Below are 26,928 nucleotides of genomic sequence, written 5' to 3'. Positions count from 1 at the left end.
ACGGAGGGTGTTGAGGGATCGCAGACAGCGAGCCGAAAGATAGTAAACGTGAGAGGACCAGGGCAGTTTTCTGTCACACACAAGACAAGAATTTAGCGAAGTCCGAAAACGGAAGGTTGACAGGTCCTAGATGTAAGGAGGGTGGAAGAAACCCCTTACGTCGCCAAAAATTAACACAAACGGTCTTACTGGTAGAAAAACGGAAGTCTGTTTCGAGGCTCCAAGAGTGGAGGCGATCGAGACAGCCTTGAAGACGTCGTTCAAGAAGACTGGTGCGTTGAGAGCTGTAGTAGATCGCAATATCGTCCACAGAGAGGTATCCCGAGACATCATGAAGGAGACAGTCCATAATTGGATTTATGGCAATGGCGAACAATACAACACCTGCCGTAGGTACTGGGAGATGAAGATTGCACTGGATACAGTAGCATGGAAAGCTGCATCAAACCAGTCTCAGGAATGAAGACAACAACAACACTTAGCACGGACCCCTGGGGTACCCAGTTTTCTTGGTAGACAGTACGGGAGAGAGTAGTGTTCACCCGCACTTTAAATTTGCGCCCTGCCATAAATTCGCGAAGAAAAAGGGGCAACCGACCGCGAAAGCTCCAAGAGAACAGTGTGCGGAGGATGCCTGTCCCCGAACAGGTATCGTATTCTCTCTCCAGATCAAAGAATATTGCTGCTGTTTGGCGTTTACGGAAAAAATTGTCCATGATGTAAGTGAAGAGAACAACAAGATGGTCAAATGCAGAACGATGCTTTCGGAAACCGCATTGGGCAGGTGTTAAAAGACTTCGGCACTCCAGCCACCAAGCTAAACGGCAGTTCACCATACGCTCCAAAACCTTACATACATTACTCGCGAGAGAAATGGGGCGATAGCTAAAGTGGAAATATTTGTCCTTTCCTGTTTTCGGAACAGGAACGACGATAGCTTACCGCCATCGTCTGGGAAAAGTACTGTCGGTCCAAATTCGATTATAAAGGCGAAGGAGGTATCGCAGCAACATTTGGATGTGGATACCATCCGGTCCTGGGGCGGAGGAGTGGGAAGAAGAGAGTGCATATTGGAGTTCCCGTATGGAGAAAACACTATTTTGAGAGGAGAAAGCAAGAGGTTGCACTTCCTCTGCACGTTTATTCGGGAGTAACGCTGGCGGGTAATTTGAAGAGCTCGAAATCTCAGCAAAGTGTTGACCCAACGAGTTAGAAATTGCGACGGGGTCCACTAATGTATCATGCGCGACAGTGAGCTCAGAGACCGGGGAGAAACTAGGCGCGCCTGATAACCGTCGAATCCGACTCCAAACTTCCGAGGAGGCAGTGAAGGTGTTCAATGAGCTAGTAAAGAATTTCCAGCTTGTCTTCTTGCTATCGCGGATGACGTGACGGCATCTCGCACGGAACTGCTATAGCGGATACAATTGTCCAAAGTAGGATGGTGGCGGAAAACGCGAAGAGCACGTCGCCGCTCACGTATTGCGTCACGGCCTGCCTCGTTCCACCAAGGAACTTGGGGGGGGGGGGGGGGGGGGGGGGGCAAATCGGATGTGCGAGGTATTGAACGTTCCCGCAGCTGTAAGAATAACGTCTGTAATATGTGTGACCTCATCGTAGATACTAGGAAAGTGACGATCATCGAATGTTGCTAGAGACGAAAAGTGTCCAATCGATTTGGGCGAACTTCCAGCGTCTCGGGCGCATATATGGCAGTTGTGGCTGCAATCTAAGGACACAAAAGAAGTGGTCACTGGAGTGTTTATCAGCAAGGGCGAACCATTCGAAGCACCGAGCTAGCGACACGGGGTACCGACGGAAAGGTCCAAATGAGAGAAATTTGCCGTGGAGGCAGACAAAAATGTAGGGTCCCCAGTGTTGGGGCAAACAAGATCCGCTTGGTGGAATACGTCTAGCAATAGTGAACCACGCGGACATGGATTTGGAGATCCCCAAAGCAGGTAGTGGGCATTGAAGTCCCCAACCAGCAAATAGGGGGGTGGAAGCTGACGAAGAAGATGAAGGAGATCAGCTCGTGCCATTGGTGTGGACGATGGAATGTATACAGCACGAAGAGGGAAGGTGTATCTAGAAAGGGAAAGATGGACAGCGACTGCTTGGAAGGAAGTGTTTAAGGGGATTGGGTGGTAACGGATAGTATCATGGAGAAGAATCATGAGTCCTCCATGTGCTGGAGTGCCTTCAACAGGAGAGATCAAATCGGGCTGACTGAAAATGGAGCAAAACAAAGCAGTCGTGAAGAAGCAGCTTTGTTTCCTGAAGACAGAAGATAGTCGACGAGTAGGATCATAAGAGGATCGTCAATTCATCCCGCTCGGCTCGAATGCCGCGGATATTCCAATGGATAATGGACATAGGGTGGACAAAAAAATGGAAGAATGTGACCAAGGCTACCGTCAACTCAACGACTGCTCAGAGCTTACGACCGACAGTGTGGAACGGCACTCAGCCGAAGCCATAAGATGCTGATCCATAGGTTGTTCAGGAGCAGCTCCTGCCACCAGCGATCGGCTGGTTGATCGGCCACCAGCAGTGCGCCTCGGCGACACACAAGACGGCCGAGGGCGGTTACCGCCAGGTGGTGCTGTGGATGGGACACGACATGGCGGAGAAGGAGAGGAATGGGGTTCCTTATTAGCCTTCTTGGAAACCTGATGTTTAGATGAAGGAGGAACCGATGGTTGTGAAGTTTGGGTATGTAAGAAATCTTCACAAGTATGCTCTTTTTTGGAAGTCCGGGTGTCTGACTTTTGGGATCGAGATTTAGCAGAACCCGGTGAAGTTTGAGCCATCGAGTGAGCAGACTATCTTTGAGCAGGCGATCTTTGCGCTGGTCGATCTGATGACCGTGTCACTGAAGATGAAAACACAAGTCCGCATGGCCGCCTCCTTTATTGGCCGAGGAGAGGCAGGGACAGTGCTGTATTTTCCTATCTGAGGCAGAGCGGGCTTTTGACTAGCGAATAATTTACGAGCAGCAAAGGTCGACACCTTTTCGTCCCTCTTATTTCCTGAATGAGATTTCGTCTTTAAAAATGGGGCAATCACGAGAGGAAGCAGCGTGGTCACCCATACAGTTGATGCAACGAGGGGATGGAGGTGGACAAGCACCCTCATGGGCATCCTTGCCACAAATTTGGCCGGATTGGAACAGGACTGGCTGGTATGATTGAACTGCTGGCAACGATAGCAACGCGTAGAGTTTGGGACACAGGGGCAAATGGAAATTCTCATAGCCCGCTTTTATTTTCGATGGGAGCCGAGAGATCGTGTATAAATGACCCTATGTGATGAATTTTAAATACAGTGTGGTTCCACCCAGACAGGGAAGGTGTGTAGCAGCGAACAACGCAGCAATTTTTGTGCCTGGAGGGCACTGTTTTTCTAACAACAAGGTGCCATTTCTTAATGTGGAGCAAGAAATTACAGGACCTGCAATCGCGTCGACACCTTTCTGAATGATGAAAGGGTTGCTGTGGAGAAGTCATGACCTTCGCCAGACCGAGAAACAACAAGGAACTGTGTCAACGATGGAAGGACTGTCTGTGGCTGAGACTCATTGAACTTACGCTTGGTAGCTGACATAGAAGATGATGAAACCATTGCGGAAGTATCCCCATGATTACCAGCGTCTCCAATGGAGCGCTCCTCCCTTGTAGGGGCCCTTTCTGAGGGTACTCCCGTCTTAGGTGATAAGGCGCACCTCAAGGCGCACCTCAAGGCGCACCTCAAGGCGCACCTCAAGGCGCACCTCAAGGCGCACCTCAAGGCGCACCTCAAGGCGCACCTCAAGGCGCACCTCAAGGCGCACCTCAAGGCGCACCTCAAGGCGCACCTCAAGGCGCACCTCAAGGCGCACCTCAAGGCGCACCTCAAGGCGCACCTCAAGGCGCACCTCAAGGCGCACCTCAAGGCGCACCTCAAGGCGCACCTCAAGGCGCACCTCAAGGCGCACCTCAAGGCGCACCTCAAGGCGCACCTCAAGGCGCACCTCAAGGCGCACCTCAAGGCGCACCTCAAGGCGCACCTCAAGGCGCACCTCAAGGCGCACCTCAAGGCGCACCTCAAGGCGCACCTCAAGGCGCACCTCAAGGCGCACCTCAAGGCGCACCTCAAGGCGCACCTCAAGGCGCACCTCAAGGCGCACCTCAAGGCGCACCTCAAGGCGCACCTCAAGGCGCACCTCAAGGCGCACCTCAAGTCGCACCTCAAGTCGCACCTCAAGTCGCACCTCAAGTCGCACCTCAAGTCGCACCTCAAGTCGCACCTCAAGTCGCACCTCAAGTCGCACCTCAAGTCGCACCTCAAGTCGCACCTCAAGTCGCACCTCCCAACAAACGGACGGAGGGACCTATCGGCACTTTCGGAAGGTATCAGCTCGGGTAATCACCCCTCCCTGGGCCTGGCCGTTACCAGGGTGTACGTATGTGTCCCACTTGTCTACCCAGGGTGGGGAATTACGCGTTACCCCATCACCGGCTATGCATGAAAATGTGTGGGTTGGCCTTCAGACACGCACAGGGAGGAAAAAAGAGAAAGCATAAGGAAAGAAGAGAGGTCTCGAACGCTGCAACAGCGAAAAGGCAAAGAGAAGAGGTAAGGAAAAGTAAAGGACAAAGGAAGGTCGAAAACTTGCAAACGGAGAAAGCAAAGAATTCGTTACAGTTTCGAGCGTCCATTTCTGGGCGTAGGTACAAAAAGTACTCCCAGAGCGGGATAAAGAGAAGGAAAGAGGCGGAGGTGCGGCGGGGGGTGGGGCCAATATGGGGAATGGGGAAGGATGCTGAAAGGGAAGGTATGCAGCCTGGAAAGGAAGGACGGCCACATTAGCTCGGGGTTCCGTGTTCACTACGCACGTATCCACAAGAGAGTTGTGGAACCCCTGGGGAGATGTCTGTAGTTGCTACGCTTCACTTTGTATTGTTTTTGTCTCTTTTCTGACTTGTCTTGTTGATACTGTGGACTTGTTGCTTTCAGCGCTTCATTGTCGCCGTTTCCAGTTGACTCTGCCCCAGCATAGCGTATTTGCGTCATGATCATTTAGTGCCCGAGTTACATATATGCAACCACTCAACTGAGGGCAGTGTAGCCGACTGATCAGCCCGACTTTGTGCCATGGCCAACACTCCACTGTTGTCCATGGACGTTTTCATCGATCAGTTTCTTTCTCGTCCATCTACTTCCCTGGCTGACAGTGGCAACTGTTTCCCTATTTGGTCTTGATCCACCTGCTCCTAAACAGTTTTATCGCATTCAGGCACACTCAGCCCATTACAACTCGTCTCGTTGGTTTAGCCACAGTAGGCGTGACTCCGCCCGTCCATAAGTGATTTGTTCACCTCAAGAACAAAGTGCAGGCATTGCATTCACGCGCCCTGGCATTATCTTTGGACGGTGGAGGCAATCTTCCTGGACAGAGTACTCTAACTGCAAGGTTGGATAGTAGCATGCCCAAAACGCAACCTGTAGTGGATGCGCAGGTGAACTTGTCAAATCAGTTCTGTAAGCTACCCCACCCTCTCCATGGGTTATTAGATGGGGTTACAGACAACTGAGATCAAATTCAGTCGTTCTTGTGGATTACTGTGTAAATGCAGATGCATGCTGATGCCTTGCATGTTTCCAATTCGCTTGTATTGGACATCTTGTACCCAGTGACAAAAGGCTGGCTTAGTAGTTTGGTGGCAGAAGTCTTGTAAGGTGAGGGTTCTTAGACGAAACTGACAGCAGGTTGTTAGGTTGTCCAGACGTATGAGGGTGGCTCTAAAGCAAAAATTTTAATGGAGAGTTCAGGCTAGTAATGAAAGTGAGTATTTTGAGAGTCAACAGCTGACCAGGAAAGGGCCAGGTGACTGCCAGTTTGTGAGTTTATCATCCGATTCCTGCCTCCTTTACGTATGTGTGTCTCTGGGAAATGAGACTGTGTGTGGCCTGCTTGATTCCGTGAGTTCCCGATTTTTGGTAGATAAGCTGTGGTACCTGGAGTTTTGGCATTTGTGCTGATTTTCTAAACTTCATCCTGGCAAGTGTAGGTGTCAGGTGGCCAATTGTCAAGAGTTGCCTGTCTGGGGGGAGGTAAGAGTTAAGGTGTCTGTATAAGGGTGCGATTTCACTCAGGCAACACAGTTTGTATTACACTACACAGGGGGGAAGTTTTATTTCAAGTTTTAATCTAGTTGCAAAATTAGTTTTTGTAGTTGCAATCGTGCGAGTGGGGTGACCGAAGACACAGAGCAGGTGGAGGTATCTCACTCACATCTTGACTGAGCTATGCAGGTGAAGCGGTTGGTGGATGATTATCCCTAGGTCCTAACCACCAGACTGGGAATGACGAATTTCATTAAGTATAATATACTGCTGAGCGAAAGTGTTCCGGTGCACCATGTGCCTTACTGTCTTTCCCCACCCAAAATGGAAATATTATGTGAGAAGACTGATCACGTGTTACGGGATGGCGTCATTAGGTATTCAATTTCTTCCTATGTTTCTTCTGTTTCTCTCATTACCAAGGGACATAACAGTGACTATTGGGCCTTGGTTGATTACCGCTCCTTATACCATAAGGTCATGCTAGAGTCAGTACCTTATCCGGAGCTCCACAATTTTTTCACCTGGTTCAGAGGTGCCACCATCTTCACGGTCCTGGACTTTAATCACCAGAAACTCTAAAGCAGCCACTGCATTTTCACCAATTGGAATTTGTTCGAATTTAATCGCATGCCCTTTGTATTCGTGACTGGTGCAGCAGTGTTGTCTTAGCTTCTTGATAATGTGCTCAAGGACCTCAAATTCAAGTGCGTGTATATCTTGACGATTTAGTCATTTTCAGTGGTTCATTCGAGGATCATCTCAAACATCTGAGGTTAATCTGACAGATTGCGTTTGGCAGGCCTAACAGTGAAGCTCTCTAAAGTTAATATCTGGTGTCAGTGTATATCCTCCTTAGGACATCACGTCTCAGCAAGTGGGGTGCGTATCGACCAGGAAAAGACAAATCCGACCAGGGATTTTCTGCCCCCTAGTGACAAGCAGGCAATTTCACATTCATCGTTATGACTAATTTCTTCGGGAAGTTTGTCCCCAGTTTTGCACAGATTGAGGCCCCAAATGAGCCAATTGCGAAAAAAGAATACTGCCTTCATTTGGGGAGGTGAGCAACAGGAGGCCTTTGAAGCCCCTGAGACAGCAATTGCTAACCCACCAGTCTTGGTGATACCAGATTTTAACCAACCTTTTGTTGTCCAGATGGACACATCCCATGCCGGCATTGCCGCGCTGTTCTTGCAAGAACAGGGCGAAAGGCGCCCACTCGCCTATGCATCTCAGCGCCTTAATGACGCAGAGCAGAACTACATCTATGAGTGTGAGGCATTAGCGGTCCTTTTTGCTTTGGAAAAATTCTCATTCTATTTGGAGCACCAAGAATTTACTTTGGAGACTAATCATGCCCTTAGTTGGGTATTGGCTCGCCCCCACAAGACTGGGTTTATCACGCACTGGGCTGTTCCCATCTCTGCATTCCTTTTGAAGGTTCGCCATGTTAGAGGGAGTGTGAATGAAGTAGCCGACACTCTGCATGGGTATATTCTGAGGCCATTCCGCGGAAGATGAGGAATCAATAGAACCTAGCCTTGAGACCAATTTCCTTCTGTCCAAAACTCCTGGGCTATTCTGTGATGTAGCCACCAAACGGGCCCAAGGTCCGAGCTGGGGACCCAGCAGGCAGCGATTGGCTGATGGAGAGGTTGTGCTGGGTAATTTTTTTTCGAAAGTAGCTTCTTTGTACACATGAAGATCAGGATAAATTTGAGGTATGTGTCCCTCAGGAGTTAATTGAGATGATGCTTAGGTACTTTCACAGTTCAGCCGTTTGGGGACATTTAGAATTCTATAAAACTCAACCGCTTTCGCGAATGTATGTTTTGGACCAAGTGCTACCGGGACATTAGGCAAATTGTAGGGGGCTGTGTTCAATGTAAGCATGCCAAACCGGGTATGGGTCCACGCAAGGGGCTGCTACAGTCAAGTAGGGAAGAGTACCCCCCTGGATAGGATTTTTATCCATCACATCAGCCCTTTGCCCCATACTAGAAGAGGCTGCTATTGATGCCTTCACCCGTTTCATATGGCTTTTGCCCACTCATGGCATTACTGCCGAAATTACGTGCAACAGCTGTCTAGGATCATCTCCTGGCTTGAGCCTCTGAAAAGCTTAGTCAGTGACAATGCTCCCGCCTTCTTATCTTAGGTGTTCAAATGGTTTTTCTTTGCTAATGGAATCGAGCACATCTCCCTATTATCCAAAGGCATCCTTCACAGAGTGTATATGAACACCTATGTGTTGGGATGCCACCCTACCCTGGCTAAACCAAGCCTTCAACTGTCAGGCATCAGTCCACAGGAACTGCACCTAGCCGTTTAATGTTTGCTTATGTCCTGAACTCACCTCTCCAATTTATGGGATATTAACAACCTATTTCCATGTCAGGTTACTCCGGCAAGTTTTCCGGAAAACTCGAAATGGGCTAAAAACAATATCGATCTGGCCCACTGGCACCAAGCCACTCGGTAGAACAAAGGTAGGTGCCCCTTTCAGCTTAAGGTCGGGGATCTCTTGTTCGTCAGGGATGCTGCTGGCAGTACCGGGTTTGGTCCGAAAGGCAAGCTTGTGTCACGTTACAGGGGCCCCATGTCGGATAGTGAAAATCCTTAGTCCGGTCGACCTTTTAGTCAAGGATCTCACTTCTGGCCGTAATTCCAGGGTGCATCTCAGTCATGTTAAACTCGGGAACGAGGGTACCCCGTAGTCTGCTGTGGTTCCTTACCCCCATGGTGATCCCTGTGTGTGTGTGTGGGGGGGGGGGGGGGGGGGGGGGAGGGGAGATTGAGCCGGTGGGTTTCTGATGCCAGGAAATATCGCTTCTTACTTCCATCTTGGTCGTTGTCCCTGTGCCTTGTTCTCTTTGAGGCAGGCTATTTATGATGGCACAATTGTGCAAGTGTATATATTTTGTACTGTGTGTCTGCCCCTCATGTTTTCCTCTTTCCAGAAACGTGTATAGTGGTCGAAGCAAGTAAACCTCGCCCCACAAGCTCGCAGTTTGACGGAAATCTCAGTATTTGAACTCCGGGCCATCCAGACCCCGTTAACACACGATTTCTATATTCCAGTCAACGAGAGGCTTGTTTTAGCCAGAACTGCCCGAAGTTGAGTATAAGTACACCCTTTGGATTGTGTGTTTGTGAAATCTTAATAGATTAATGTTTGCTCGCATCCATCAGATGTTCATCAAATTGACTTTTTGCCTTAAGCTTGCATTAAGACTAGAATCTCCCGGACGTTGTGTGTAGTATAATGCTAAGTGTTAACAGAACAATTAATAGTACCCTTCAGATCAGATAGCATCAAATTAATTTTACCTTTTCAGTAAGGGTAAAACAGAGAAAGGCGATAGCCGACATTGTAAACATTTGTTTATCTATTTCACCTATTATTTTGGTGGTTGTTACTGGCACGTAAAGGGGCCATTGCAAGTGTGACAATAATACTGTAAATACTAATTGTGGATAGGGCCTCGATATGCAAATGGTGTAAATTGATTATTACTGGGGATGAATTCATGCATATGTGCAACTGCAAATTTTTTTTGTGGTTTTAGGGCGCACAACTACAATGGTCATCAGCGACCTGACTAAGTTACGTTAAAACAGCAACTAAAAGGGACAACGCTATAAAAGACGTATTAACAGGCATACGATTAAAAAAACAACAGCATAATCAAACGTCCTGAGACAGGTGTGTCAAGTTGATTAAACGAAGAAGGCAACAGCTCATGGGTCATCCGCTAAAATGGCATGCAGAGTACATGGCAGGCCAAGATAAAGGCGCAGTGTAGTAAAATCCAGACACGACGTTAAAATGTGGCGGACCGTCAGCAATTGCCCTCATGGACAGAACGGCGCCGGCGCAGCCGTCAGCAGATGGCGATGGCAGAACCTGCAGTGTCCAATTCGTAGCCAGTCCAAAACGACCTCCTCCCGCCGAGAAGGACGTGAGGAGGACGTCCAAGCTACGGGAAGAGGTTTCAAGGCCCGAAGCTGCTTGTCCGTAAGTGCAGCCCAATCGGCATGCCACAGCAATAAAATGCGCCGACAAATGATCGTACTACAATCTGATTAAGGGACACAACAAGAAGCCGTCCGAGGCTGGAGGACCGCAGCCTTGGCCGCGGCATCTGCAGCTTCGTTCCCAGGGAAACCGACATGGCCAGGAACCCACATAAAGCTAACCGGAGAACCGTCGTCCACCAGCTGCTGAAGAGCGTTGGATCCGGTGCACGAAAGGGTGAACAGGATACGGATCACTGAGGCTCTGGATGGCGCTCAGAGAATCGGAGCAGATGACATAAGCAGAATGTCGGTGGCGGCAGATGTAAAGAACAGCCTGGTAGAGGGCAAAGAGCTCAGTTGTGAAGAGCGAACCATGGCCATGTAGCCGGTATTTGAAACTTTGTGCCCCGACAATAAAAGAACACCCGACCCCGTCATTGGTCTTAGAGCCATCTGTATAAATGAAGGTCATTAATGCACTTCGAATGAAGTTAGACAAAACGAGAGTGGTATACCGAACCGGGGGTAACCTCCTTTGGAAGCGAGCTGAGGTCAAGGTGAACGCGAACATGAGCCTCGAGCCCAGGTGGCGTGTGGTTCTCGCCCACTCTAAAGGTTGCACGGAGTGAAAAATCAAGGTGTTGAAGGAGGCGACGAAAGCGAACTCCAGGGGGTAGCAGGGCAGAGACATACAACCCGTATTGACGGTCGAGAGAGTCGTCAAAAAAGGAACGATACGATGGGTGGTCGGGCATTGACAGAAACCGACAGGCGTAAAGACAAAGCAGTATATCGCGCCGGTAGGTGAGTGGCAATTCGCCGGCTTCAGCATGGAAACTCTCGAAGGGACTAGTATAAAACGCTCCGATCGCAAGCCGTAAACCCCGATGTGTGGAGTTGAGGCGGCTTAAGATGGACGGCCGTGCAGAGGAGTATACAAAGCACCCATAATCCAGCTTGGAGCGGACGATCGACCGATATAGGCGAAGTAGGACGGTTCGATCCGCTCCCCACGACGTGCCACTAAGAACACGGAGGACATTTAGAGAACGGGTACAACGAACAGCCAAATAGGACACATGTGGAGACCAACTAAGTTTCCTGTCCAATGTAACACCTAAAAATTTTGTCTCCATGAATGGGAGAGCAACGGGGCCGAGTCGTAAGGACGGTGGGAGAAACTCTTTGTAGCGCCAGAAGTTAATACAGACCGTTTTCTCGGCAGAAAAACGGAAGCCATTGGCGACACTCCAGCAAACATGTGCACTGCGCGCTGCAATAGATTGTAAAATCGTCCACGAAAAGGGAGCCTGATACATCATCTGGGAGGCAATCCATTATTGGATTGATCGCTATGGCGAAGAGAGCGACTCTCAAAACGGAGCCCTGTGGCACCCCATTTTCCTGGCGAAAGGTGTCTGACAGGACAGAACCCACACGTACCCTGAACTGTCGATCCACGAAAAAGGAACGAATAAAAAGAGGGAGGCTCTAAACATTCATGGTGGTGTCTGTTTGTACTATATCATGTCTCCCAACCACTTTCGCGCAACGACGCTCTGAGCGTGTTTGTTTTAGGGAACTAGTTTGAACCTGGGACCTGTTGCTGGTAAGGAGACGCCAGACCACACATGACATGTAGAATTCAGAAGAGTTCAGTGAGACTAGCGATGATATAACCAAATACTAAATGATCTCAGCGTCAGCTCCACTGCACTCCCTGTAAAAGAATCTTAATTCTAACTAAATATAGTGGAAAGGGTTCAAGGCTTTCCTATTTTTAGTTAGCTGGTAAAATAACGTCGAAAAAGCAGTTAAGTTTACCATTGGAAATTTATTCTAATCACAAAACATCGTTTATAAATTGCACTATTGATAAAAGGAAATGTTTTAATACAGGATGGTAAAAACCAACAGCGTTCAACAAAAATGTGAACGAATATTCCCTAAATGGGTTTCCAAGTTCTACAAGCGATCGAAGGATGACCTATGCCATATCACATCTATAATCTAGGTTTAATTTAAGTTTCACGAAAGAGAAAACTATCATAATGGTCTACAGTGACCCTCAATTATCTTTAATAACTTATCTAACTTGTCGTATATTACAGTGGCTGATGTGGCTTCTCTAACTATATAAAAGAAAAATCATCGCGTTTCAGATCTGTTCTTCAAGTGGCAAATGTGAACACCATGAGTTTTAATTAACGATCGACACTAGTATTACGCAAAAAGGGGGTGTAACAGATGAGACTTCTGCAGTTCTGAGTGAAGCCTTATGCGCTCAAAAATGCGGCATCGCGTGCGTTCATTACCTTGTCGGTGTTTAGGCAGCGTCAGGCCGACAGCGGCCGGCGCACCAGCCGTCCAGCTCGCCGTCTCTGAACCAACTCTCTTCTAACTTCTCCTTACTACAATTTACCGAAGTTAGTTTAAAAAAAACCATCTGGCTATGTTTTCATCTGACCAATCAGGGTCTCAATGTTAACCTTAAGCTCCGCCTACAAAAATTCTGTCTATCCAATAAGAAACGTTATACTTTTCGTGGTGGGGCAATGTTTTTAAAGTTTGCAACGTAACAGAGACGCTAGAAAGTCTCACGCTAAAACCTGCAGCTAGTGTGGTCCTTTTAGCGTTATCGTAAGATCTATACTGCTCTTCTGGAGGGCTCTATCTTTTAACATGGGCTGGGGAGTGATCCTAATGTAACAGACCTGAGACGCGAAAAAGCCTGACGCTAAAACGTGCGGGTTGTATAGTTGTACAGGTAGGCTCGTGGCGTGGGTGCCCAGCCCCTACCTCATCTAGCTTAACACGGTTCTGCTCTCGGCTTCTGTCCTCGTTTCTCCCCTCGGAACTGCGTCTGCCTCACGGTGGGAAGGTACTACATGCATTTAGGCATTCTTGTGTTAGTCTGTGGTATTCCATTTGCTCACTCGTTACTCTTATTACTTTGGTTAATTTAATGTCACGATTTATTCGGAGCTATGTGACATACTAGTAGATTTGCTTATCATGTCAGGGTTTTCATGTAAGGTGTTGGATTTGCCTGACACCTTACAAGGCGACCGCAAAAGCCCATGTATGCATGGTGCGGAGAATGCCCGCCCTCCAACAGGTATCGTAAGCCTTCTCCAAATCAAAGAACACAGCCGCGGTCGGGCGCTTCCACAAGAAGTTATTCATAATGAAGGTCGACAGGGTAACCAGATGGTCAACAGCAGAGCGGCGCCTACGAAATCCACATTGTACATTGTTAAGTAGGCGTCGAGATTCGAGCAGCCAAACCAACCGGGAGTTAACCATTCGCTCCATCACCTTACAGACACAGCTGGTAAGCGAGATGGGTCGATAACTGGAAGGCAAGTGCTTGTCCTTCCTCAGCTTAGGAATCGGTACAATAGACTCGCGCCAGCATGCGTGAACATGTCCCTCAATCCAGATGCGATTGTAAGTACGAAGAAGGAAACCTTTACCCGCAGGAGAAAGTTTCTTCAACATCTGAATACGTATAGAATCAGGCCCCGGAGCGGAGGACCGTGACCGGGCAAGTGCATTTTCGAGTTCCCGCATGGTGAATGGGGCATTGTTTTCACAATTCGAGGAGTGGAAATTAGGTGGCCGAGCCTCCTCTGCCTGTTTTCGGGGGAGGAAGGCAGGGGGTAATAAGTGGAGCTCGAAACCTCTGCGAAAAAGCGGCCGAAGGCATTGGAGACATCCTCAGGGGCCACAAAGACGTCAATCGCGACCGTCAAGCCAGAAACTGGTGAGTGGACCTTAGTGCCAGATAGTCGGCGCAGGCTACCCCAGACAACAGAAGGAGTAAAACTGTTGAAGGTGCTTGTGAAAGCAGCCCAGCTGGCTTTCTTGCTTTTTTAAAAAATACGATGACACTGCGCACATAATCGTTTGTAATTGATACAATTCGCCACTGTAGGGTGGCGTTTAAAGGTGCGTAAAGCACGTCGACGAGCACGTAAGGCGTCTCTACATGCTGCGGTCCACCAGGGGACCGGTACGCGGCAAGGAGTAGTAGTGTGAGGGATGGAATATTCAGCAGCAGTGAGAATGACTTCCGTGAGGTGTGCGGCCTGACTATCGCAGCTTGTGCAGGTTTGATCCTGAAAGGTCGCCCTGGAAGTGAAGAGCCCCAGTCTGCTTTGAAGATGTTCCAACTAGTTGAGCACGGAGAGGGGGTATGATGTAGATGGATCACACACGGGAAGTGGTCGCTTGAATATGTATCAGAAAGCGCATACCACTCAAACCGGCGTGCAAGTTGGGTAGTACATACAGAGGGGTCTAAATGGGAATAGGTGAAAGGAAAGTAGGGGCGCCAGTATTGAGGCAGACAAGATTGAACTGGTTGAAAACGTCTGCTAACAGGGAGCCCCTCAGACAGGATGCTGGAGAGCCCCAAAGAGGATGGTGAGCATTGAAGTCTCCAGTTAACAAAAATGGTGCAGGGATCTGAGCAATAATTTGCAGCATGTCTGCCCTGGTAACGGCAGACGACGATGGAGTGTAAATGGTACAAATGGAGAATGTAAAAGTGGGGAGAGTAATGCCGACAGCAACTGCCTGCAGGCCGGAGTGCAATGTGATGGGATCATAGTAGATATCCCGGACCAGCAACATAACCCCTCCATGAGCCGGAATACCTGCCACAGGGGTAAGTCAAAACGCACAGAGGTGTAGTGTGCCAAGGCAATTTGATCGCTTGGGCGTAGCTTCGTTTCCTGGAGGGCTACGACGATTGGACGGTGCGAGCGGAGCAGCAATTTCAAGTCCTCTCGGTTGGAGCGAATGCTGCGAATATTCCAGTGAATAAGTGCCATCGTGAGAAGAAGATGCAAGAAGAGGTCATCTAGAAGGCCGCTGAGGGCCCGGCTTCGAGCGAGCACTGCCGCCGTTAGCAGGAGGCGGACAGTCATCGTCCATTTGTTCTATAGGTTCATCAGCCATCTTGTGAAGATGGCCGGAAGGGGGAGCTTCCTCCGCTGGAGAACTGTGCTTCCTATGAGCCTTCTTGGAAGGCCGTTTTGTGGAAGGATTGGTCGATGGCTGAGAATTCGAGGTACGTAGGAAGTCTGCATGAGACGGTTCCTTCTTGAAGGCCTGTGCCTCTGACTTCTGAGTCTTCGTCTTGGCAGAAGCTGATAAAGGCGCTCGTGTCTGAGGGGTGACGGGAGGAAGAGGAGACGTCGACCGGGTGATCTTAGCCGTGGCCGAACGGACGACCGTAGTGCTAAATGACCTTCATATTGCGTCGCCACCTCCCTGGTAGTCGGAGGAGAGGAGAGGCGAGGACAGTAGTCTATTTCCCCGCTGGGAGCAGCGTGGGCTTCCTACTAGCAAATAGCTTGCGAGCAGCCGGGGGTGGACACTTTCTCTTTGACCCGAATTTCCTGTATACAGCGTTCTTCCTTGTAGATGGGACAGTCGCGGGAGGACGCTGTGTAGTCACCCTGACAGTTCACACAACGAGGAGACGGAGGGGGACAGTCACCCTCATGGGCATCCCTGCCGTAAGTGACATTTAGCCGCATTGAACAAGACTGGCGAGTGTGATTAAAACGCTGACACTGGTAGCAGCGCGTAGGCGTTGGGACATAGGGACGAGCAAATAACCTCGTAGCCCGCTTTGGTGCGCGACGACAGCTGAACACTATCAAAGGTCAAGGAAAGTGTCCAGGTCGGTACAATATCATTGTTGACCTTTTTCATGACCCTATGGACAGCCGTCATGCCCTGCTCAGCGAGGAATGACGATCTAGTCAGTCAATCCGAGTGATTTAGCATATACACTCCACGAGACGAATTCTAAGTGCGGTGAGCCTCCACCCTGACAGGGAACGTGTACAGGAGTGTGGCGTGAAGCAGTTTTTGTGCCTGAAAGCCACTCTCAGTTTCTAGTAACAAGGTACCGTTACGCGACCTGGTACAAGACTTGACCGATCCGGCTATGGCATCTACGCCCTTCTGGATAACGGAAGGGTTGAAAGAGGAAAAATCCTTTCCGTCCTCACATCGAGAAACTACGAGGAACTGTGGGGCAGGCGGTAGTACTTTTGTCACTGGTGGCTGGTCAAGTTTCCGTTTGTGGGCAGAAGTCCAGAGAGAAGAAGAGAAATCCATTGCGGAGGAATTACCCAGATTGCCAGCATCTCAGATGGCGCGCTCCTTCCTTATGGGGACCCTTTCAGAGGGCACTCCCACCTTAGGTGATTGTTCACACCTCAGGTCACACCTCCAGAGAAACGGACGGAGGGACCAATCGGCATGGTCGGAAGGTGTCAGCTCAGGCAATCACCCCTCCTGGGGCCTGGCCTTTACCAGGGTTAAGTGCGTGGATTATTTGTCTACCCAGGGCAGGGAATTACACATTACCACGTCACCGGCAAGGAAGCAAGGAGAAGAGTAAAGAAGACAGTGAGATGGAGAAGAACAAAGAAAGGAACCAACCAAAGGAAGGAAGAAACCAAAGGAAGTGAAAAACCAAAATGACCGCAAATATAGGTCGTGGAACCGTCCGTAGGCGCTAACTACCCCCTTGAGGGGGAGGGAGTCCTTTTAGTCGCCTCTTACGACAGGCAGGAATACCTCGGACCTATTCTAACCCCCAGACCCGCAAGGGGGGGGGGGGGGCAAACTGGTTGTGTTACTGGTAAATAAGGTTAGAGTGTGCAAATGCCAGACCAGCATGGATATGACAGTGAAATTCAACAGTTCACTGTTGCATGCTGAGATAGGGATGACATGACGTAGATAAAATTTTTGCCGATGTTTGGACTGCTGGCCGAAATAGTGAAGTGCAGTGTCTGGCCAACAGCGTAATCTCTTTACAGAGTTCCAGCGTCTCTGACAATGAACTGTTACATGTGGCAATGCTGAAGGGGTAACCTTCAGCACGCCATTAGGCGTGGCACCTTGTTCGAGAAGTTATATTGGCCATCAGAGTTTTGACGACATTTTTGTTATAGATCCTCCTCCAGTTTTTGTGCACATGAGACTGATGAAAGTATGGTTTTAGATTGCTTTTCTTTTGTAGAGAAGTTTGTTTAGAATATGTTAAGTACAGGGGTAAGTTGGGTGGGCCAGGGGTGGTGGTGAAGATAGATGAGTCACAGTTTGGGGAAGAGAAAGAAAATATGGGGGGAGCAAGACTTTTGATGGTTTATGGGTGTGGGAGGATTCGGGATTTTGGAGGGTTGTACAAGAGGCAAGTGGTGGGTGTAATTTAAGATTATATATAGGAGGTGAGTACGGTAGTTTTAGAAGCTTTTTCGTCTTATAGGATGTTGAGGAAGAGGGGTTATTAACATTTAGTTGTCAGTGTAGAGTTCAAGAATTAATAGACTAAGGCGTGTACTAATACAATAAAGGGGTTTTGGGTGGGCAGTTAGGTCAGTCATAGGGAGGAAAAGAGGAGCTCTTCAACTGCAGTATTTGAAACAGCGACAATGTTGCATGTAATATTTTTTACTTCCAGGCTAGTGTCATCAGCAAACAAATATTTAGAATCATCTATAATAATAGAAAGCACATTGTTTATATAAATAAAGACTCATGCCCCACTCTGACCCCACATCATAGCCATTCTCAATACTATGCAGAATGACTTTTGCTTCGTTCTCGAAGAGGTGAACCAATTGTCAGCTGCTTCCCACATTCCATAATTGTCCACCTTCTAGATCATTATTTTATGATGAGAATCAAATGCTTTTATTAACAGCGATTCCTAATATTTGAAACCTTTTTTTTAAATCCAGCCAGCACCTCAGAGGAAATAATATAGCAGTTCACGGGTTTCAGTTGATGGAACGATTCTAAAACCCAACTGTACATCTGACAGAAAATTATGTGAAAGGAAATGATCAATTCTCCTCACATACACAGTCCTTTCAAGAACTTTAGCAAACACTTATGGCATAGAAACACAAAATTCGAAATATATGATGCCAAATTATTGAAACTGTGGAAGACTTGAGGGAAAATTACTAATTTTTTTCAATAACGTTCACATAACCCATCTTTCGTACTTCTAGAGAAGCAGAGCGAGTCTTACCTAACCTTATGTTGAAATGAAATGTGGGTCTACCGTTCGCCTGGTGCAAGTCTTTAGTTTACGCCACTTCTGCAACTTGTACGTCGAGTAACCTTATGTTACGTGCCCACACCAAACTTTTGGTAAATTCCACCAGCCATCGCTTACTGAGTTGGCACCGGCAGTGTCAAGCTAGGTAGCTGGCATCTAAAATTCTACTCTTCCCAGGCCGCCTTCGACTGATACCTTCTATACTCCGCTCAGTGTAAGAATAAACCTGATGCGAACATTGGGCTGCGTATTCCTCCGCGTTTGTTCGAATCTCGTTTCGCGTAGAATGGAAGCCGCCGAGCTGTGATCGGCACAATCAAGTACAGCCATTAGGATACGTTTTATGCTGTGTTACACGAACATAGACTGAGCGATAATGCGGAACAGCATCATCATCGCGTTAAACTTTGACAGCACTGGTCCAGGTAACTGGTCCACGTAACCTGCAATGACGCTAGCAATTTCAGTTCAGACGTAGACACGAGCAAAGAAACAGCTTCGCGTGTCATTTAATTTCTAAAGAACGTGAAATAATATTTGGCGCACCACCGCACACTTCTTGCCTGACCCAATGGAAAGCATAAAATGCTCTCTTCCTCACCTAACAGTATTTTAATTACAAACAAGAGTGATGAAAATTCCTGACAAGCAGTAATTTTTATGAGCGAGTTGTGTAGTGCAAAAGCATACTGCAGGGATTTCATCGTATTGTTGATACTGATGACACGAAAGATGTTAGTCGCCTGGTTATCTTACTTCTTCCTTATCCAAATCAGTGAAGTAAATTTCGGTTCTTCAACTTTAATTACCTGCTTCGTTAATAACGAATCAACAGAATCCACGATGCCACCCACGCGCCGTATTTTCTCCTCTTATGACGTGCGCTTATATATATCCGGCCAACGTTCAGCAGTGACGTGTGAAAAAGCTGCGTACGTCTGACAGCTTGATGTTATTTCACAGGTCAAATCCCTTGACTTGATGCGTTCATACTGTAATGGTACAGAGGCACATGTAAAAATGCAGCATTTCTATGATGCGCTCGATGGTGAAAAATTATGTTTTTTTTTGTTTGTACGACATTTAGCACGGGTTTTTGGGAGACTGCATCTGTGGTGTAAAACAATGAACGTAGTCCACATGAGTATGTGGTTTTTCACTTTTGCTCTAAAAATTATGTTTTCTTAATTTAAGTAACCTTTATTAACGACATTTCATAAAATATCGATAATCAGAAAGTTCTATTTGAAATTAAAACTAACTTCTCGTCCAATATGTAATTAGGAACAAGAGAACATGCACAATTCATAAAAAATGATTTTACAATTACTAGACGTAGGTATTTCAAACTCAAATCAAGATGACTAAGCCGAGATTTGAATCAGGGATCCATAAACTGCACTAAAGGCCTGGTCAGAAACAGCTCCCTTGCGGTGCTGTTCACGCTGCAGCTTCTTTCAACGGCAAGGGACGCCACACTAATGTTCGAATGCGTGTGAATTCCTAAGGGATCAAACTGCTGAGGTCCTCGGTCCCTAGACTTAACACACTGCTTTAACTTATGCCAAGAACAAAACCGCGCCAACTCACACGCCCGAGAGAGGACTAACCTCCGGCGGGAGGGGCCGCGAAATCTGAATGGCGGCTCAAACCGCACGGCCACTCTGAGCAAGGAAAAGGGGAAGGTGTTCCCACAGAGCGCCTAATAACGGTACACGAGAAAAATGTGTTTTTCGAATTTCCGGCTCTAAAAAATACCGTATGTAAATTAAGCAAAATTACGTAAACTCGTGTAGTTCAGTTTCTCGCTAGAGACTTCTAAAAAATTAGAAACCATTTCTTTCCGTTTAGTGCTTTTGCATCACTAGAAATACTCATTCGATTCTGAAGAAACTAATTGACAAAAAATGTTGATATTTACACATCTTATAAATTCACATTACAGCTTTATGAATGAGTGCATTTTGTCGATGTTGGTCATAATTGTTGTGGTACCTACTTTCCAGGTACAATGCAGCATAAATTTTGAAGGGTTTGCAGAGAAAAATGCGGTCGCTAGCTACTTCACATTTCGTTTTAGGTGATATGTAGCTAATACGGCGTAATTATTTTTAAAGTTGGAACGAAAGCCATATCTTAGTGCAGTATGGAGAAAATAGAAGTTAGAGTACTTTATTTGTGGGCGCTGCCGCCGAGCGCGCCACGGCGAAGTACCGTAGTCTGCAGTTCAGTCGTGATCAATTCGTGGAAATACACGCACCTTTTTCAAATTGGTTGTGGCTAATTGTTGTACTTACTACTGGAACGGGAAAGTTTCGTAACGGGAAAGTTTCGTAACGGGAAAGTTTCGTAACGGGAAAGTTTCGTAACGGGAAAGTTTCGTAACGGGAAAGTTTCGTAACGGGAAAGTTTCGTAACGGGAAAGTTTCGTAACGGGAAAGTTTCGTAACGGGAAAGTTTCGTAACGGGAAAGTTTCGTAACGGGAAAGTTTCGTAACGGGAAAGTTTCGTAACGGGAAAGTTTCGTAACGGGAAAGTTTCGTAACGGGAAAGTTTCGTAACGGGAAAGTTTCGTAACGGGAAAGTTTCGTAACGGGAAAGTTTCGTAACGGGAAAGTTTCGTAACGGGAAAGTTTCGTAACGGGAAAGTTTCGTAACGGGAAAGTTTCGTAACGGGAAAGTTTCGTAACGGGAAAGTTTCGTAACGGGAAAGTTTCGTAACGGGAAAGTTTCGTAACGGGAAAGTTTCGTAACGGGAAAGTTTCGTAACGGGAAAGTTTCGTAACGGGAAAGTTTCGTAACGGGAAAGTTTCGTAACGGGAAAGTTTCGTAACGGGAAAGTTTCGTAACGGGAAAGTTTCGTAACGGGAAAGTTTCGTAACGGGAAAGTTTCGTAACGGGAAAGTTTCGTAACGGGAAAGTTTCGTAACGGGAAAGTTTCGTAACGGGAAAGTTTCGTAACGGGAAAGTTTCGTAACGGGAAAGTTTCGTAACGGGAAAGTTTCGTAACGGGAAAGTTTCGTAACGGGAAAGTTTCGTAACGGGAAAGTTTCGTAACGGGAAAGTTTCGTAACGGGAAAGTTTCGTAACGGGAAAGTTTCGTAACGGGAAAGTTTCGTAACGGGAAAGTTGAAACAGGTCCTATCTCTAAGACAAGGCTTGACAAAAATTTCGTGTACGACAGTTAATCATTTATCTGGGTGTATACGCGAAAAATGAAATAATTCCCGAGTTTTCCTGAATTTCCCTGTTAATTGTTTTTTCCTTGGTGAAAATACCCTTTTCCGTGTTAAGTGACAGTATTCTTTCCCTCTGAAATCGTTTGTATGGTTAAGGTTTTACACACCAACGTAGAACTTTCCGGCACTTTATAAATAAAACGCATTTTTAAAGGTCTTTGATGTGCAGCAACATGAACGTTGCATATTTTCATATTACGAAGGTATAAATTAGAGTTCCACCAAAACAGAACGTTAGTTTCCGAAGCATCGAAATTGCTATTCCCTCTCAAGTCACGTGATCTCGCCAGCCGATGACAGCACATTCAGTGCATAGGAAACTTTATGCTATCAGCCAATAGCAACATCACTTAGGCTACGCGAACACACAAATAGCAAAAAATGATTTAAATTAATACACACGTCGTAGCTACAAGAAAAGTTGGACTTCCTCATAACATTGGTGTCTTAGATTAATAACCTACAAGAAAATTATAATATTCGTCTTTTTCTGCGTGTGTTACAGTCACGTATCACATAAATGCCTAGTGAAACTTTAATAATGACATGTTTGGTTTTCTAGGCTCGACATTCTTCTAAGTGGTCGGTCCTCAAAGTGTTAAGTTTTAAATGAGAGTCAAACGCTCTGTGATTTAAGAAATTCATCGCACGTTCTCAGACGTAATTTCATCTTGAGTAAACGGAAATTTACTTTGAAAATAACGCTGTTCAAACCATTCGCAATGTTTTCCTGCTACCAATCAGAAATGGGTTCGTTTCAGCTGTTGCCAGAAAGCACAGGGAAACAAGCGTTACTGCGCGTGCGCAGTTCCGATGACAAAGCATTAAGAGAGCTTACATTACGTCAAAAGAAACAGGACATCGTATGATACTCAGATCATCGGAATTTCGTAAACCATACTAAAATGTATAATTCGGCTTAAAGTGCACATTCTTACGTCCAGATCCTCGATCAAGTAGGCCCCAACCTAATATGCTTTTCAGTGCGGTTTTCGGCATGTAAATGTTCTTGGAATACCCCTACTGTATTACCTCATGATTGGTTCTTTATTGTGGCATCATGCTGTATGTACCAGAAGATGAACACTGGCACTTTAAATTCAGCGAATAGTTGAAACCAACAAATAGTGTGGAATGAAACACCGTTTCAGGTAAGTTGACAGCCTCAGCGGAAAAGATTAATAAAAGCCAAATTTCTTTAGCAAACCGATGAAGAACTTCACTGTTCTGCAAGGCGATTTGACTGCCATAAACGTAGAAATAAGAAAACTGAAATCTGTCTTCTTTTAGCCTTCCGTAATAATGCTGATGTATTTTAATTCATTTGATGGCTCCCGCCCACAGAAATCCATTTTGTGTTCATTTGACATGAAAACTGTAAATGAAGAGTAAACAGCAGAATCACTACACGTTAGCACTGGCCATGTGGGGATTACCCGCTCCCCTCTACTATTCACACATGCTATCTTAATTATGTACAAAAAGATCCACGTATTTCCTTAGTCTAGTACAAAAATGCACAGATGTGTGTACTTTTCTTTGTTAATGAAACTTAAGTATGAAACCAAATACTAGTATATTAATAGGTACAGATTGGAAAAGTTGTCAACTGACAAGCTTATTTATATCCGAGAAACGGTCAGCCATTTACACAGTAGCATCATGAAAAGATGACAGATATTTGCCAGTCTCGGTAAGTGTCAAAGTTCTGATGCCAAACGAGTGAATAGAAAATGTAAATATTTTCTCGCAAACCTAAAAGTGTACGTTAAAATGAGCATTTTTTAAATTCCTATAATTATTCATATTCCTCACAGCATTCTTTGGAAATCGAAAAAGTGATAGCTTTGAAAGCTGCTGCAATTTATAGTGCCATAATAAGTCCGAAATACAACCGCATTTTTATTTTCAATGTGCTTTTGCACTTCATTTATAAAACGCACAATCGTTTCGCAGAGTTTGTAACAGCCGCTTGGCGCCACTGCAGTAGCGAACCTGCAGGAAAACTGTAGAAGCTTCGTGACTCAACTGAGTGAGAACAAGAATACTGTATTGGAACTGGACTGTTTGGAATGTCAATTTTAGTTGTATCTATGTGCTGCGGTGTCGTTAGTTCTTGCAGTTGTTTATCATTTATCGGTTTTGATTGTGTTACCATAGTAGTTGTGTGGAATTAACGCAGTTATAAAAAATCATGGAAATGCCGCCTAAAAAAAGGTCTACAGCCAAAGTTATAGGGAGGAGTGGGAAAACTGCATGGAGTTCTAACATTGGTTGAAGCCTGTGCCAGGCAACTCAACTAAAGCCTATTGTAGCTACGGTCAGTCCGAAATGTATGCGAAAATTAACGATTTGATAAAGCATTTGGAAACGAAAAAACAGAGCAAACTATTAACTAATTTCTCAAAATAAGCAACTGAAATTTTCTGCAGTACCAGTGAAAACATGTAATTCAGGTGCAAGAGCTGAGGGTACGGTAGCGTTGTACATTGCTGAACATAGCTCAATTTCCAACACTAATCACTTGACGTGTGTAAGAAATGCTTTAAGGATTCGAAATAAACGACAATAAATTACATAAAACCAAATGTACGGAGCTAATAAATTATATTCCAGCACCTCATTTCAAAAAGGAACTTTTAAGTGACAGGTGACCAAAAATATAGTTCATTATTAGATGAATCAACAGATTTAAGAATCAGGAAATATCTCGGGATCGTCTTAAGATATTTCAGTTTAAATTAAAAAAAAAAAGTAGTGTGCGTCTTTAGCTTTGCAGCCCCTGGAGAGTTGATGCCGTTTGAATGGTATCGGCACTTTCACAGTGTTTAAAAGCTGAGGGCCTCAGACTACAAAATTTAATTGCAGTAGGAACCGATAATGCAGCTGTTATGACTGGTTCTAGCCACAGCGTGTATACAATTCTGAAAACGCAACAATCTCCCACATCTCATTTTGATACCTTGTGTATGTCACCCATTACAGTTGGCAGTAACGCACGCATCAGAAATCACTGCCACGAAACGGTTTCTGGTCGGTGAAACATCTGATTCTCACTCGTAAAAGCGCCAAACTGAGTATAAAAATATTTTTCAATTAATCGCGGTGAGGCACAGTTAAAAATACTGAAAGCGCGTGACACACGATGGCTATCTATCGAGCCGACTATAGCAAGAATTGTATCCCAGTGGGATGAATTAAAATTGCATTTTAAGACTACTAAATATCGATGTTACACAGTGGAGATGCTTTATAATATGTACTCAGATGAACACAATCGATTTTATATGTACTTTTCGGAAACAATTCTTGGTGAGGCGCAGACACACACTCCAAATCATTGAGAGTGAAAACGCAAACCCCCGTAAAACTTAAATTGTTTGAAGGCTTCGCTACGTTCAGTCTGCCAAAGAATTCTGTTGCCGACGGCAGCAACAACCGACCAAGACTACATAGACCTCAAAATAAGAGATCGTCTTAATCCTGTCCCCTACCTCGGGTATCTTTTTGAGTCACATGTGCAGAAGCTTCCAGTAAATCATTATGTTAGTATTGCTGGAATAAAAAGACTGTGTATTGTTTTTAAAGTAAAGTTAGGAGAAGAAATCCAAAAAAGACTTCCAGCCAACTACAAAGCTTTGGAAAAAATGACACTTGAGGGAGGAATAAACTTTGAAACAACCAAGATACACGTCATTAATCTTGTAAAGAAAATGGGATACCATGACGAAAAAATTGACAAATTAGCGCCATGAATATTGCGAAAAGGTTCGGTACAGACTTTCTGAACAAACTGTAAATTCCCTATATATTTCTTGCATGAAAGTGCAGCGTAATATATACATTGTGACATGTTGCATCAAAATTCGAAATGAAGTTACTCATCATTGGGAACAACCTCTGCTATGGGACCAACCGTGAAATCGCAAAAAATTTGCTGTAACATATTTGAGTGGCATTGGTCTTTTGTGTGAAAAGCCGATGTTTTCCACTATTTCAGGGTTTGTCTCATAATAAAAATTGGGAGTTACGAGTAGCTACATTATTTGGGCGTTCAATGTAACACGTTTAAAATGTCTCAGTGTATGTATTTTATTAATGATCTCATGTACACAGTTACAACTACAGAATGCTAAAAGCATACTTTTCATTGCATTTTCAGATCAGAAGCTTAAAAGACGAATAATTTCGATTGAGTGGAACATTTAATGGCTTCGTTTGCAAATATTTTTTTCATATTTTCTAGCCGTGCATATGTTAGACTAATTTTGTTGTTGAAAATAAACTTTCAGTACCATTTATCCATAAATTAATGTGATTTGTAGTGTTTCATACCAAGTTCCTAAAATATCGCTGGAATAAATGCAAAATAGGACCATTAAATGTATGTTGTAGGCGTTGTAGTACATTGATAGTATCAAAGAGCTGAAAATAAATGTAATAATCTCTCTCTTCCCCCCCCCCCCCCCCATACACAGACGCACGTCTTTGCTCTTAAGTTTAGCGACATCTAGTGGATTTTTTTTAACATCAGCTAGTGACTTTAAATATTGTGCAACGGCAGCTCTGGCCCGCTGCGAACTGCTCAAACGAACCTAATGTAAACAATTGTGATGTCACGCTCTTTTGTTGTGGAGTTCTGCATAGTCTTTGTCCTAAAGCCTTTCTCACATTTTGCTGTTGGCAAACACTTGTGTGTGCACTATGTTTTGCTGTTGCAAATTGTAATTTCCTTTCAACTTTAGTTTTATTTATTTTTCCTTATTTTATTGCTGGAGTAGCGGGATGTCTATACTCTTTGCTGAAGAGTCAGTTCTTATGATACAAAATTACAAAAATTTAACTGAGAACTGAAACAATAAAAAACTGAATTAAAAATTCCCAGCTTCTGTTGTCCCAGGGTGTATACACCCTGTTTATTGAACGAAGGCTAAGTTCTGTGATTTCTTTAGGTTAAATATTTCTCATTTTAACTGTTTCGTAGAGCTGGTCATTCAACAGATATTTCCATCCAGTAACACCTGACATGAAATTAGCCGTAACACGTAACAAATGTCAAAATAATTTGAAGTCTGCAGCAGTTTATCATTTACTCTGTTGTAAACGGTGTTTTCCATATACTTGGCAAATACGAACAAAAGCAGAACAGTCGCATTTTCACTTCTGGTAGGACATTCTAACGTATTCAAGACAGCGAACAAGTTTGGATTAAAATACGGCACTTTCTGCATATCTACATAAATTATCTGAACTGTGTCAACACTTACCAAGCCGAGCCAGTCATAGCCACAGAGAAATTCTCTATAGTATCTCGTAACGCGGTTAACTGCAGAGCTAGCTATTCTGCATTTTCAGCAATGAGTAGTTTCGTGTACTACTATATGTAAAATGAATACGTGTAAAGCAAAGAACCAAGTAACACCTCTGCGAAACTGTATCTAAGATCTAATTTTTGTGTAT

General features: G+C 45.5%; 1 protein-coding gene across 1 annotated transcript; it reads left to right on the top strand.

Annotated features, from left to right (window-relative positions):
* The first annotated feature begins 365 nt into the window (after nucleotides 1–365).
* On the top strand, nucleotides 366–25,643 carry LOC126267622 (uncharacterized protein SPEM3-like). The gene is made up of 3 exons (XM_049972920.1): nucleotides 366–389; nucleotides 3,719–4,317; nucleotides 25,631–25,643. Exons 1-3 carry the CDS (start codon nucleotides 366–368, stop codon nucleotides 25,641–25,643), a joined length of 636 nt encoding a protein of 211 aa, XP_049828877.1.
* Nucleotides 25,644–26,928: the final 1,285 nt, after the last annotated feature.

The sequence above is a fragment of the Schistocerca gregaria genome, chromosome 4, assembly GCF_023897955.1.
Source record: "Schistocerca gregaria isolate iqSchGreg1 chromosome 4, iqSchGreg1.2, whole genome shotgun sequence".
NCBI classification, from domain to species: domain Eukaryota; kingdom Metazoa; phylum Arthropoda; class Insecta; order Orthoptera; family Acrididae; genus Schistocerca; species Schistocerca gregaria.
This window is presented reverse-complemented; position numbering and strand designations above follow the sequence as displayed.

Excerpts from the sequence above, each read along its gene's own strand:
- LOC126267622 (XM_049972920.1), top strand. The coding sequence starts at position 366 with ATGGCGAACAATACAACACCTGCC. Across the intron at positions 390-3,718 it reads CGAACAATACAACACCTGCC|GCGCACCTCAAGGCGCACCT; the intron begins GTAGGTACTGGG and ends TTAGGTGATAAG.